This window comes from Lissotriton helveticus, chromosome 4_1 (genome assembly GCF_964261635.1).
Source record: "Lissotriton helveticus chromosome 4_1, aLisHel1.1, whole genome shotgun sequence".
Lineage (NCBI taxonomy): Eukaryota > Metazoa > Chordata > Amphibia > Caudata > Salamandridae > Lissotriton > Lissotriton helveticus.
The window spans coordinates 580,472,670-580,485,859 of NC_136063.1; the positions used below are offsets into that span (position 1 = coordinate 580,472,670).

The 13,190-nt window shown below is 48.7% G+C and overlaps 1 protein-coding gene across 7 annotated transcripts in view; it reads right to left on the reverse strand.

Moving 5' to 3' along the window:
• Window positions 1-13,190, reverse strand: part of CSPP1 (centrosome and spindle pole associated protein 1) — a 1,229,219-nt gene that overhangs the window by 869,957 nt on the left and 346,072 nt on the right. For 4 of the 7 annotated variants that reach the window (XM_078687197.1, XM_078687195.1, XM_078687194.1 and 1 more), the window contains exon 8: window positions 10,415-10,498. The exons of the other annotated variants lie outside the window; for them this stretch is intronic. In XM_078687197.1, coding sequence (XP_078543323.1) covers window positions 10,415-10,498 — 84 coding nt within the window. The remainder of the gene's footprint in view (window positions 1-10,414; window positions 10,499-13,190) is intronic. 7 annotated transcript variants of the gene reach the window in all.

Here is a 13,190-nt window from a genome sequence, read left to right on the forward strand (position 1 = left end):
TTCACTCCTAAGGCTAACCCGCCCAGAAACCCTCATCCTGGCCTAAGTCAGCAGCCAAGGGTTGTCCACTGCTTCGAGTGTGGTGGTGTTGGACATTATAAGGGAGATGTCAAGTGCCCAAAGAGACCACCCCCTCCCACTGGAGGAAAAGCCCCGGGAGTAGCTAGTGTAGTGCTCGGGGAGGAGTTGCCCTTAGATAAGGGGGGTGAGTGGGCGGGTGTCACCTTAGTGTCCCTGGGAGATCGGGAGATGGTTCCTAAGATCCAGGTGCCCTCAAATACTGTAAAGTATGGGCAGTGGGTCACCATCAATGGCCAAAGAGGTGAGGCTCTGAGAGACACAGGAGCCAGTATGACTATGGTAAGGAGTCAACTGGTGTCTCCAGAGCAGGTGATTCCACATGTACTCCACCCCGCCGCGATGGCTGATGGCAGATTGGGCCACTACCCTGTGGCCGAGGTTCCATTTGAGTGGGAAGGGGTTGCAGGTTCACTTCGAGTTGCCGTAAGCCCTGCCGTGCCAGTCGATTGTCTTTTGGGGAATGACATGGAGCACAATGCTTGGAAGGAGGTGGAATACCGGACTCATTCTGAGATGCTGGGTACACCTGAATGGGCCTGTGCAAGCACAAGGTCCGCGACTACCCGGAGAGGGAGTTCGCCTGGGCTGGAGCCTGGAACAATGGCCCAGCCCGCTGCCAAAAAGGGAAAGAACCGAGGACAGGAGAAGCCTGCTTCGGCTTCCACGCCCCATGAGACAGATCGGCCACCTGCGGTGGTGGACCAGGAGTCCGTGGGGGGGGGGGGGGGGGGAGTAGTCTCCCTGGAGGACTTACCTATCCCTGCTGAGTGGCATGTGGAAGGAGGGCCTACCAGGGAGGAGTTTTGTAAGGGCCAGAAGGAGTGCCCTACCCTTGAGGGACTGAGGCGACAGGCCGAAGCCCAGGCAGCAGGGAACGTTGCTGGGAACTACCATATTTACTGGGAGGACGGACTCCTCTACAGTGAACCTAAGGTACCTTTGCCCGGTTCCTCACGGGCCTTGGTAGTCCCTCAACTTCACCGAGCCTTTCTTTTGGAACTGGCTCATGAAATTCCCTTAGCAGGACACTTAGGACAGGACAAGACCTTTGCCCGGCTTGTCCCCCACTTTTACTGGCCTCAGATGAAAGTGACATCCGACACATACTGCCGGACGTGTGTATCCTGTCAAGCCAGTGGGAAGACAGGGGTAAAGCTGAAAGCTCCCCTGGAACCACTTCCTGTCGTTAGCACCCCCTTTGAAAGGGTGGGCATCGACATTGTGGGGCCATTGGATCCACCAACTACAGCTGGTCACAGGTTTATCCTGGTTCTGGTGGATCACGCCACGCGGTACCCAGAGGCAATTCCTCTGAGGACTGTTACTGCACCTGTAGTGGCTAGGGCCCTGATGGGGATCTTTACCCGAGTGGGTTTCCCCCAAGGAGGTTGTGTCCGACAGGGGGACCAACTTCATGTCAGCGTATATGCGGGCTATGTGGAAGGAGTGTGGAGTTACCTACCGGTTCACCACTCCTTATCACCCCCAGACCAATGGTCTGGTGGAGAGGTTCAACAAAACCTTGAAAGGCATGATACGAAGTCTGACTGAGAGCCTGCGGAGGAAATGGGACGTCCTCCTACCCGGTTTGCTGTTTTCCTACAGGGTAGTGCCACAGAAGAGAGTGGGCTTCAGCCCCTTCGAGCTTCTGTATGGGCACCCTGTGCGTGGACCTCTCAGCCTGGTGAAAGATGGATGGGAAAAGTCTCCCAGGAAGCTTCCCCAGGATGTGGTGAGCTACATGCTGGCTTTCCGGAGCCAAAGGGCTAAGTTGTGGAAGCAAGCTTCTGACAACTTGGAAGCCAGCCAAGCAGTGATGAAAGAGTGGTATGACCACAACGCTCACCCAGTGGAGTTGGAGCCTGGCCAGGAATTGTGGGTGATGGAACCTGGGGAGCTAAGTGCCCTCCAGGATCGCTGGACAGGCCCCTTTGAGGTGTTGGAGAAGAAGGGTAAGGCCACCTACCTGGTGGATCTTAAGACCCCTCGACAGCCCCTACGGGTGCTGCATGCCAATCGCTTCAAACCCCACCATGAGAGGCCCGAGGTCATCCTGATGATGTTGACTGATGGTGCAGAGGAAGCGGAAAGCGAGCCTCTCCCTGATCTTTTTTCGTCTCAGGAAAAGGATGGGTCGGTGGAGGGAGTGATTCTCTCCCCATCCCTAACTCCTGAGCAGCGAGAGGACTGCCGCCAGGTATTGGAGCAGTACTCCTCGTTGTTCTCCCGGGAAGGACCCACCTGTGTAGCCATGATGTGGACACAGGAGACAGCCCACCAGTGAAGTCTAAGACCTACCGGCTGTCAGACAAGGTGAAGGCCAGCATTCACAGTGAAGTTACCAAGATGCTGGAGCTAGGAGTCATTGAACCTTCCAGTAGCCCCTGGTCCAGTCCGGTGGTTTTGGTACCAAAAGCTGCCCCACCGGGCACCACGCCAGAACTGAGGTTCTGTGTGGATTACGGGGACTGAACTCAGTGACTAAGACTGATGCACATCCGATCCCTAGGGCGGATGAACTTATTGACCGGCTGGGAGCTACCCAATATCTAAGTACCTTTGACCTTACTTCAGGGTACTGGCAGATCTCCCTTACAGATGGAGCCAAGGAAAGGTCAGCCTTCTCCACGCCTGAGGGCCACTACCAGTTCTGTGTAATGCTCTTTGGGCTCAAGAACGCCCCTGCCACTTTTCAGCGGGTGGTGAACCAGGTCCTCTCTGGAATGGAGACTTTCTCTGCTGCTTACCTGGATGACATTGCCGTCTTCAGCAGCAGTTGGGAGGACCATTTGTGTCACTTACAAGCTGTTCTCCAGGCCCTGAAACAGGCTGGCCTGACAATCAAGGCCAGTAAATGTCAGATAGGGCAGTGGTCGGTTGTGTACCTAGGCCACTTGGTGGGCAGGGGAGCGGTGCAGCCCCTTCAGGCAAAGATTGAGGCAATTATGGCCTGGGAGCACCCCAAGACCCAAACTGAGGTCCGAGCTTTCCTGGGCCTCACAGGTTACTACCGTCGCTTTGTGAAGGGGTACGGCACTATTGTAGCGCCCCTCACTGAGCTCACATCTAAGAAACAACCTGGACGGGTAGTCTGGACGGAGGCTTGTCAGCAAGCCTTTGAGAAGCTGAAACAAGCAATGTGTGCAGCACCGGTCCTGAGGGCCCCGGATTTCTCCAGGGAGTTCATTGTACAGACGGACGCATCAGAGCATGGCATTGGGGCAGTGTTATCGCAACTCAATGAAGAGGGTCTGGATCAGCCTGTTGTCTTCCTGTCCAGGAGACTGCTTCCCCGGGAACAGAAGTGGAGTGCAATAGAGCGGGAGGCCTTTGCGGTGGTATGGGCTCTGAAGAAGTTGCGGCCATACCTTTTTGGCTCGCACTTCCTGGTTCAGACCCACCACCGACCCCTTCGTTGGCTGATGCAAATGAAGGGAGAAAATCCCAAGTTGTTAAGATGGTCCATTTCCCTACAGGGAATGGACTTCCGGGTGGAACATTGGCCTGGAGTGGACCACGCCAATGCAGACGGTCTCTCTAGGTATTTCCGCCTTAGTGATGAGGACTCCCAAGGGGTTGGGTAGCTCTCCCCACTTTCAGCTGGGGGGGACGCGTGTTAGACCTGTCAGCCCTTTGGGTGGTCCCTCCTGTCATTTATTTATTTTTGTCTCCTTTTTGCCCCTCAATCTTTTCATTTTGATGTCCATTGGAATTTTTAGGTATTGTCCTGATGGGTTAGGTACTCCTTGACCCTATGGCTCCTCACAGGCCTTGAAATCCCTCCTTTTCTAGGGCAGGTTTGGCTACACAAAATGGTGGCCAGTAACTGCCATAACTGCTCACCTCAGGGACCTGAGCCATAGGATTACATTTGAAGGAATCTAGAACCTTCTGGCCCATTCCAGTGAACTGGACCTAGGATATAAAAGGACGGAACCTGGGAGGCCATTTTGGGCAGCAGGGAGTTGGTGGGAGTGCAGGCTGTGGTGACTGAGGAGGGGGCTTAGAACATTGTGAGGGTTGACTTCTCTGGAGCGTTGCTCCCTTAATTCTGTCATTCCCCCCTTCAGGCTATAGATCTGACCCTACCCGAACTTTCCTCCTTTCGAACTCTGACTGAGAGCCCTTGTAGTAAAAAGAGAAGGGCTGACCCTCTCTCCGGATGGTCACCGGAGACTGCTGGACTCACATCAAGCGGATCGATCGGTTGGATTACCCCATCGGGAGGAAGAGCTGATTGAGGACTCTTGACAACCTCTGGGGGGAGACGGTGAGAGTCCGATCCCCTTTCTCCCATCTGACTCCTTCACGAGCTCACTCCTGCCCTGGCTTGACCCCTCCTACCTGTGAGCAGAGGCGCTGCTCCGTAGTCGCTTCTTCTTCTCTCCTTTCGGGGTCAGGTGGAGTGTAGGCCCGCTGAAGTGGGGGAATTAGCCGACTCACAGTGTCGGGATTGAAGGTGGTGGCTGAGGCGTCCGACTGCAGCGCCAACAAGGAGGAGGGCTCGGCGGAGCAGAAGGGGCGGAACAACGGAGAAGCGTCCCTGTCAACGCGCAGGACTGAAGAGGAACCTGTCGGCGGCGTGCGGAGAAGCGTCCCTGTCAACGCGCAGGACTGAAGAGGAACCTGTCGGCGGCGTGGCAGCGCGGCCTATGATTTACCGCGCAGGCCCAGAGGAGCGCGGCCTGCAAGGAAGCAAAGTGGTGGCCTCGATGCTCGGTCGGGCCAGAGCCTAGGCGGCTGCGTCGTCAAGACCCAGCGTGTGAGACGGCCGTGTGTGCGGGGGAGTGGATGCTCCTTCTTTAAGCTAAGTTGCGGCTCAATTTCTTCCAGCTGCCTGGGACGACTGAACTAAAACGAATTTCTTAAGACCACAAGTAAGCAGGGGTCCGGGGGCTGGTGCGGGACATAAGCCCAGATAGATCGATTTAGGGCCTAACGGGCGGTCTGGTCTTTGGAACCTGGGTAAACGCTGTCCAATAGCCAAGGGAACTCAAATGACAGGTTCATTATATTGAGATTTACCAGTTCTAGAACTAATGCTGGCTTTCCTCTAAAGCTAAACCAAAAGTTTGAACAACTCACATGTCCAGTTCTACTGCCTGTTTTAGATGTAAAATTGATGCCTGTTCTTAATTCATCTGGAATGAACTATACTGCTTTCTGCTGTGTCCTGACATAATCTACTGTTACTAGAAAGGAGATTCATAGATAGACTCCGGATGGTAGTAATGTGTCAAATTGTTCCTGTAAAAGTGAAGGAGGATATTTCCCTGCTAAGGGTGGCTTGAGACACGAAAAGTATTGCCTGACCTATAAGGCATGAAGTAGTTACTGAATTCATTCTTTCCTAGAACACCCAGTGATGGAACTAAATGTAATGTTGTATGCTTAAAAATGCAGGTAATCAAAGGTGGATGTGCTAAACGTATTTAAACAATTCTGGACTAGTAAAATGAATTAACCGGAGAATTATTTTTATAAAACAGCTCTTATTTTCCTAAAAAAAAAAAAGAAGTGGTGTAGTGTCATTTTTGAATGGATGGATGCTAGGTTGCTGTAAGGGTGTGACACAAGCTTAACACTTTTGCCTCTAGGTTTGACTGTCTTACACTGGGCCAGGCTACCCTATGTGATCTTGAGACCCCAGGTCCAACAATACCTCTTTCTCTTAGCGCCTTATTGATCCCATCGAAGGAGTGCCGCTCTTGTTGGACCTTAAGTGTGAAGTCAGGGTAGAAACGGACCGTTGCATTTTCGTAGTGTAGGTCCCCTTGTGTCCAGTCTGCCTGTAGGATTGCATCATGGTCCCTATAGTTGAGGATTTTTGCGATTATAGTCCTGGGGGCTGCCCCGGGTTTAGGCCTGGGAATTGGTAGCCGGTGCGTCCTCTCGATTGTGAAGAGGGTGGAGAGCCATTTCGGTTTGAGGTAGTAGAGGATTAAATCCTCGAGGAAGAGGGCCACACTCAGCCCTTCTGAGCCCTCCGGGATCCCAACCACTCTTATGTTCTTGTAGCGGGCACTCCCCTCCTGATCCTCGAGTGTCAGGGCCATTTGACGGTGTTGGTGGACTAGCTTCTGGAGTCGCTCCTCAAGCTTTTTTGTGGAGGTTTGGAACTCCAGAACGTTTGTTTCATTCACCTTGACTCTGTCCGCAGTTTAATTCATGTCGGCCCTTGACAAGTTCATTTAGATGGATACAGTTTCGAGCATGGCTCCCAGCACCTGAATGGGCACCATTATTGATGTGAAGGATGGCTAGTTGTCTCCAGTCTGCCCACCCTGGGCTCCTGCGTCTGGGGGAGCTTGCTTCGGAACCGCAGATTTATCGAGTTTATTTGTTTGCACCGCTGTGCTACCCTTGGGCTTTATTGTAGGGGCGCACGCGTCGGGCCACTCACTGGAGGGATAGATCCGCAGCTCTCAAACACCCCAACGCGGTCCCACAGTGTGGTTGTGTCTTCTCTGCCAATATTTCAATCTGTCCAGGCCGGGTGTTCAATTGCTGATGGTATCAGAGGTGGCACCCTTTAGCCGTTGTTCACAGTGGGTGTGATGGATGTATATGTGTGGTGGGGGGTGGTGCACTCCTCGCTGGTCCCTGGAGGCACCACCATTACTTTTACGGATGGCGGTTGCCACCGCCGCTTGCCAACTACGTGTTAGGCCTTCCTTCTGCTCTGTCCGATACTAGCCTTCCACGCGTGCACAGCAACCCAGTGTACCCTGTGAATCTGTTTTGTCTCCGGTGTGGGGAGTGCATGCACGTCCAAGGGTGACTCTCACTTGCATCCGGTACGCATTTCAAGGGCTGACTGCCCCTGCTCACAGGGAAGAACAAGGCCTCTCGCCCCCAACCACTGCAGTTCCTGTGCACGTCTGTATAGGCGCTTCGTTTGAGTGCTGCCCGGCTCGGGAGAGTCGATGTTTGAGTGGCCGCAAGGGAAGGGGGGGTGGTAATTGGAGACTCAATGGAAGTCTGCTGCCCCATTCCTGCCCATTGGTTACATTGGGCGCAAGCCACGATTCGCCCCCCCCCCCCCCATCCAGAATCCCGCGGTGTGTAGAGCAGCCGCTGGGAACTCCGAGATCGTGTGCTCCTGCTCCCCTACCGCAGCCGCTGTGGCCCTGGCGGACCCCGGCACAGACGATGGCGGGCTGCTGGTCCAGGCAGAGGGAGGCGGGGTGCGGAGAAGCTAGAAGGCAGCGCCGGTCCGCTCACTGTCGGGTGAGCCGCCGTGCAGGGTGAACAGAAGGAGGCCAGAGGTTTTACCTTCGCTCTGCGGGCGGGCCTTTCCTAGTGGTCACGATATCGCCTCTGTGCTGAGGAACAGTCCCAAGATGTCCTTTTACGGACCAGATTTTTGCAGCGATCTGGTCAGGCGTCATTCCGCCAATGCTGCCGTTGATTCGGGGTCACTCCTGCATGATTTATAGCAGATTTTAAGGGTTTTAGGGTTCAGCCCCGGCGGAGCTCTCTCTTCAGGCAGCCATCTTCACCTGCGCCAGGACACGCCCCTCGAGTCTGACTTTTCTGACTATGATGTTAGGTGATACCGTCGCCAGTGACAGTTGATATCTGGAAGGTGTTCCATGTAATGTTGACGTTCAGCGTTTATGTTTTGATGGCAAAGCAAGTCTTCATTGGCATGATGGCGATAAGTCATACAATTGAGGTATAGGACTCGCACCGCTTATGTAACCAAATAAATTGTTCAAGTGCAAAAAGTTGTAGCGTGCAAGGCTGGGGCTTCGCTTCCTAGACAATCCAGCGTAAATTAATAATCAATGAGCAACCCTCATTGAGGGGTGTCCCCCTGCGCACCGCTTCAGTGTTACCCAGTAGGTATTCCAACAAATAATCCAATAAATACCAATAGTGTTCATTCAAATATTTATGGGTTTCTTGTATTTCTTCATGGAATTGCAGTCTTCATTCCAATGAACATCATGTTATGCTTGTATCCAACCATGTATAATTCCCATGATCAATCCCAATGCATTTCGGACTTTAATAGTCCTTCGTCAGGGGAATATCTAAACAAAAAAATATACGGTCTGAATTATGGGGGCACGTCTCTGTATCATACAAAACTAACAAACATTAAAGATTACATATCTTCAAACTTAACTAGGTCATATCAATGGTCATGCACATTTATAGTAGTCCAGCACCATAAGGTATCAGAGAACCGAAAAAACGATATATCTATATAAAATCAACCCAGTGTAAAGAATAATGATACTAAAAACGCGGAATCTAAACAACATATGTGACAATCATGGTCTATCATAATGCAGTGCTCGTGATCAAGATGCGATATTTATGTCGTGTATTTCAAGAAAAGGTGGCCGTCAGGTAATCTACAAGCGTTAGTACAGCGCATGCGGACGCCGCGTGCAAAGATCATTCTAAAGTGCTTATTACAAAATTTAGTAAGATGCCTCCGGTTTGAAAACATAATCATAGCGGTAAAGTCGCAATCACACTTACATTGGACCGCTGTTCACAGCACGCGAGCCTCGCGTGTGTTCGAACGTGGATTTCAGTGCGAAACAAGCAGTGTCTGATAACGTTAGCCAGTAGAGGTGCACAAACATAAAAGAGGGACTACGTTTGTAAGTGGAATGGTGGGCGCCATCTTAAAGAGGTTGATTTAACATGAAACAAAAATCATGCATGGACATAAAGTTGAAAAACATATTATAATTACGTAATGTGCAACAAAATTATAAGCACAGTGTGGACACAAACATAGAAAAAAGGGCGATTCAGTGGGAATCACCCCTGCCAGTAAAAAATGTGGTTTTAACAGTTTTAAACACTTGCAACCATTGGTTGGTAATGGTGGGTAACACTGAAGCGGTGCGCAGGGGGACACCCCTCAATGAGGGTTGCTCATTGATGATGGCGATAAGATCAGCCGTGATGTGTCAATGTCAGTCTGTTTTTCGACATCAATTCTTTTCATGTTAACTGTGTCTTCGACGTTAACAGTAGTGCTCGCTGCGTGAATGCCTATGATGGGAAGGCGTTGACCCTAACTTTGACAACAAACATGTTGGGGACAATGCCTTCAATAGAACCTCTTGCTGTCAATATTGTATGGGGTCAGAAGCAGTCACGTCAATAGGGTTTTCTTTGCCTTTTCTCTGAGAATTTCCACCTGAAGGGGTCCTATCTCCTCTTTTCTTCTGCTTTCATGTTTTCAAGCATTCCTCGTAGTATGATGCCCTGCTTAAGAGTGCTCTTGGGAATGTTTGGGCAGATATTGCAGTCCTTGACACAATGAGACGGAGGTAGACACACTACCCAGGCCTGCCACAGGGAAAGCATTTCTCAACTATAGAAGGCATAATAAGTTTTTTTTTTAATCCTTAAATTGACAAAAGAAATTCTATCATTTAACAGCCAGATGTAAAAGATAATGAGTGAAAATGGAAATATTGTCTAAAAGACGAATATTTCCACAAAACCTGAGATTTTAACACCTCAGGTGCTCTCTCGTATCCTTCTCACAGGAGCTGGGAATAAGAACTGAGTCGGTGAAGCAAAAATTGCCAGTACAAGGAATTATGATCTAGACTAGAGGGACTGCCAGAAGTTCTTAAATGCATTGGGCTCTTTTCACTGTTTTAAATTATCAGTCTATCAAGTTACATTTTGTCCTCATAATTTTACCCTGATATTTCCATTTAAGATGTTGAAATGCAGTATTCAAATTTTATCAGAATTTTTCCCTTGGTTTTTCAAAAACATATCCCCTTTTGATAGATTCTGCAGTATGTGGTCATTCGTTTTATGGACAAATGGATTCTTCATACTCTTTATGATGCATGATCAGAATATCTATAAAACAGTGCCTCACATCCATGCAGAGCAGGAGATCATTTAGACCTTTGTTACTTTCAATGAAGCTCCTCAAATGCAGAAACTACGCTGCTCCAATCATAACTAAAAATGTAGGGATTTTATAGTTTATGTTAAGAGTACTTCAAAAGGCCTAAATGAAACACTGAGACTGAACTGTAGGTATGATCACAGTGACCATCCTTTTGGGAATAGTCCCCAGTTTGTCTCTTTCTGGTAGCTGCAAGGAATTCACACAATTTAAAGAGGCAACTTCACAGGACCCGGAAGGAGATGTTGAGAAAAGCAAATTGAACCTAGAATCAAAGCAGCGGGTGGTCCACTTAAGGTACAGAGAAACAATGACTCAAAGATAGAGAGAGGTGTCAAAGAACCTATACACATCAGCAAAAATCAATAACAGCAATTATTGATATGGTTCAGAAAAAGGGATGCAAGTCAACTACTGTAAGCCTCTCACCTGTACTCATCCCTTTGTGTTGGAGCATAGGAAGCTTGATGCAAGCTATAGTCAACCATTATCTCTCTTTCCTGAGGTAATGACCTGAAACATCAGTAATACTTCACATTATTTAATATCCATGTAAAGCAATGCAAGGATGTGTTACAGCAGCTCACTGAAATCAATTTACAAACCAACATTCCACTCTTTCAGAAGCCATGAGGATTATGCCTTACTGTTCACACAAGTATCACAGACTAACTATCTGCAAGCTCAAAAAGTAATCATCAATTACATATTGGCGCACAACCATGCATGACATTTGGCAGTCACTTATGTTAATCTGACCCTAGGTATGTTCATAATTGTGAAGATATATTAAGGAGTGACAGTAAAAAAGAATAACCTTAGTAACTTCAAAAAGAACTTAAATAAAGTATGTTTGGCACTGTTTGATGAATCTGGATGAAATGTGGCAAATAGTTTGCAAGTCACACCCAGTACAGATATTTCATTTTTCATGTACATTGAATATGAGTGGCGGCAAATCTGGTTAACAGGATTCACAATTTTTTGACTCACGATTAAAAATAGCAGGAAGATACAAAAGTGTTACATTTTCAAGCTCATCGCACCCTTTTAAACTCTTAAATCTTAAAAACTACTGAACGGATTAACACCCAACCAATGAAAGCACACGGAGTAGTTCTACTTTCATATCAAGTTAGTCACAAATTTGTTTACTGGTTTTTGCTCTAGGAGAAAGCAGACAATTCCCTATCGGAGCTAAAATAAGAAAACACTTCTTGATTCACCCCATCACGCCTTCAACTTCTTCCCCCCTAAATGGATCTGCACGTCCTTAGCAGAATGAGTTAGAAGATCACCCAATTTCATTGAAATCGGTCCATGGGAACAAATCTTATAGGAAAATCAGAAAATGCATTTTCAGCGGAAAGAGCGACGGGTGGCACAGGGCAAAACATAATGTTATCTTAAATTGAATTTGTAGAGCGCGCGTACTCCGGGGAGGTTTCATGATGCTAATTCGGTTGAAATCCAAGTCCTAGAGAAAGGTTCCGAAAGCCTGTCAGAAAAGCCAAGCTTTTAGAAGACTTCTGAAGCCAAGAAGATTGGTGCAAAAGCGGATTTCGGAGGGAAGGGAATTCCAGAATGTAGGCGCCAAGGTAGAAAACCTGGCACCCCCGGTGCGCCTTAGTCTGAAATGAGGGGTAAGTAATAGATTTTAGTTAGCTGAACGAAGAACTCATGTGGGAGCATATTTGTTAATCATATTATTGACAAAATTTGGGCTCCTTCCGTTAAGTGACTTAAAAATAAGACATCCAATCTTGAAAGCACACCGCTGAACAACCGGAAGCCAGTGTAATTGCTTCAAGAGAAGAGTGATATGATGATGCCTAGGTTGGTGAACAATCAGACGCACAGCCTGGTTTTGTACTATCTGTAGACGTCTGGAAAGATAGAGAGGGATGCCAAAGTATAACGAATTGGCATAATGGACATGGGACATGACCATGGCGATGATCACCTGAACCTAGGCGTCATGAGTGAGAAATCTACAGATCTTTTTTATTTTGCGGAGTTGAAAAAAGCAGTTGGAGATCACCGAACTGATCTGAGGCTTCAGAGTAAGCTCCTGACTGATAACCACTCCAAGGCTTTTAGCCGAGCTAGAAGGGATGGGGGCTGACCCAGCTCCTTGGGCCAAAAGTGGGGTCCCCATGGGTTTTTAGCAATGCTACCTGTTAAGACCAGCTCCGTCTTGTCTGGATTAAGTTTTGGATGGTTTGTGTTCCTCCATTGACTGATGAACAACATGGTGGATTGAAAAGCATGAACCGACTCCGGAGAGTTACTGATGGAGAAGATGAGTTGGAAACTATCTGCATATTTGAAGGTGCAGAGTTTGCGCTCCTTCAGGGCTCAGACAAGCGGGAGGAGGTAGAGATTAAACAACAGGGGAGAGAGGGGGGAGCCCTGGGGGACTCAACAGGAGATTTTAACTTTAGGGGCAGTACAAACTGCCTGGGAGCGATTTTCCAAAAAGGAGCTGATCCAGCTTAAAGCAGGGCCCGAGATTCTTGCGTCCCTCACGCTGTCGACTAGGAGGGAGTGGTCGACCGTTTCGAAGGCAGCGGAAAGATCAAGCAAAACAAGGGCCTGTGAGGAGCCACAATCGACCTCACTACGAAGAGTATCCAATACTGTGAGGATTACCACCTCGGTAGCGTGTGCGGGGCGGAAGCCTGCTTGATGGGAATCAAGGGATTCTGATTCCTTCAAGAAGTCTGTGAGACAACCTGTGACATAGGCTTCCAAGATCTTAGCTAAATAAGGAAGAAATTTGTAAAAATTTGTGGATCGGATCCCACCCACCCACAACGATTGCCTCTTTAAAAGTTGCAGGGACAGTGCCTTGGGACAAAGACTCATTTAAGAGATTAAGAGCAGGACTAGGAAGGGTAGTAAAAATTTCCTTCAAAATACTGGGAGGACAACAGTCAGTGGAGAACCCGATTTGACATTCGAAAGAAGATTTATGAAAGTGTGCTCACATATTGTGGGGAAATGCATGAAAGTGATATGGTTGAGAATGGGATGAGGACTAAAGTCTGGATATTGACAGGCCGGGATACTGGAATTCATTTTTTTGATTTTGTCAATAAAAAAAAAGAGATTCAATGCATTGCAAAACGTTTATGAGGGGGTGGGCTTACATGAGATTCTCTCGGGGTTAGATAACTCATTCACAATATGAAAGATCTCCTTC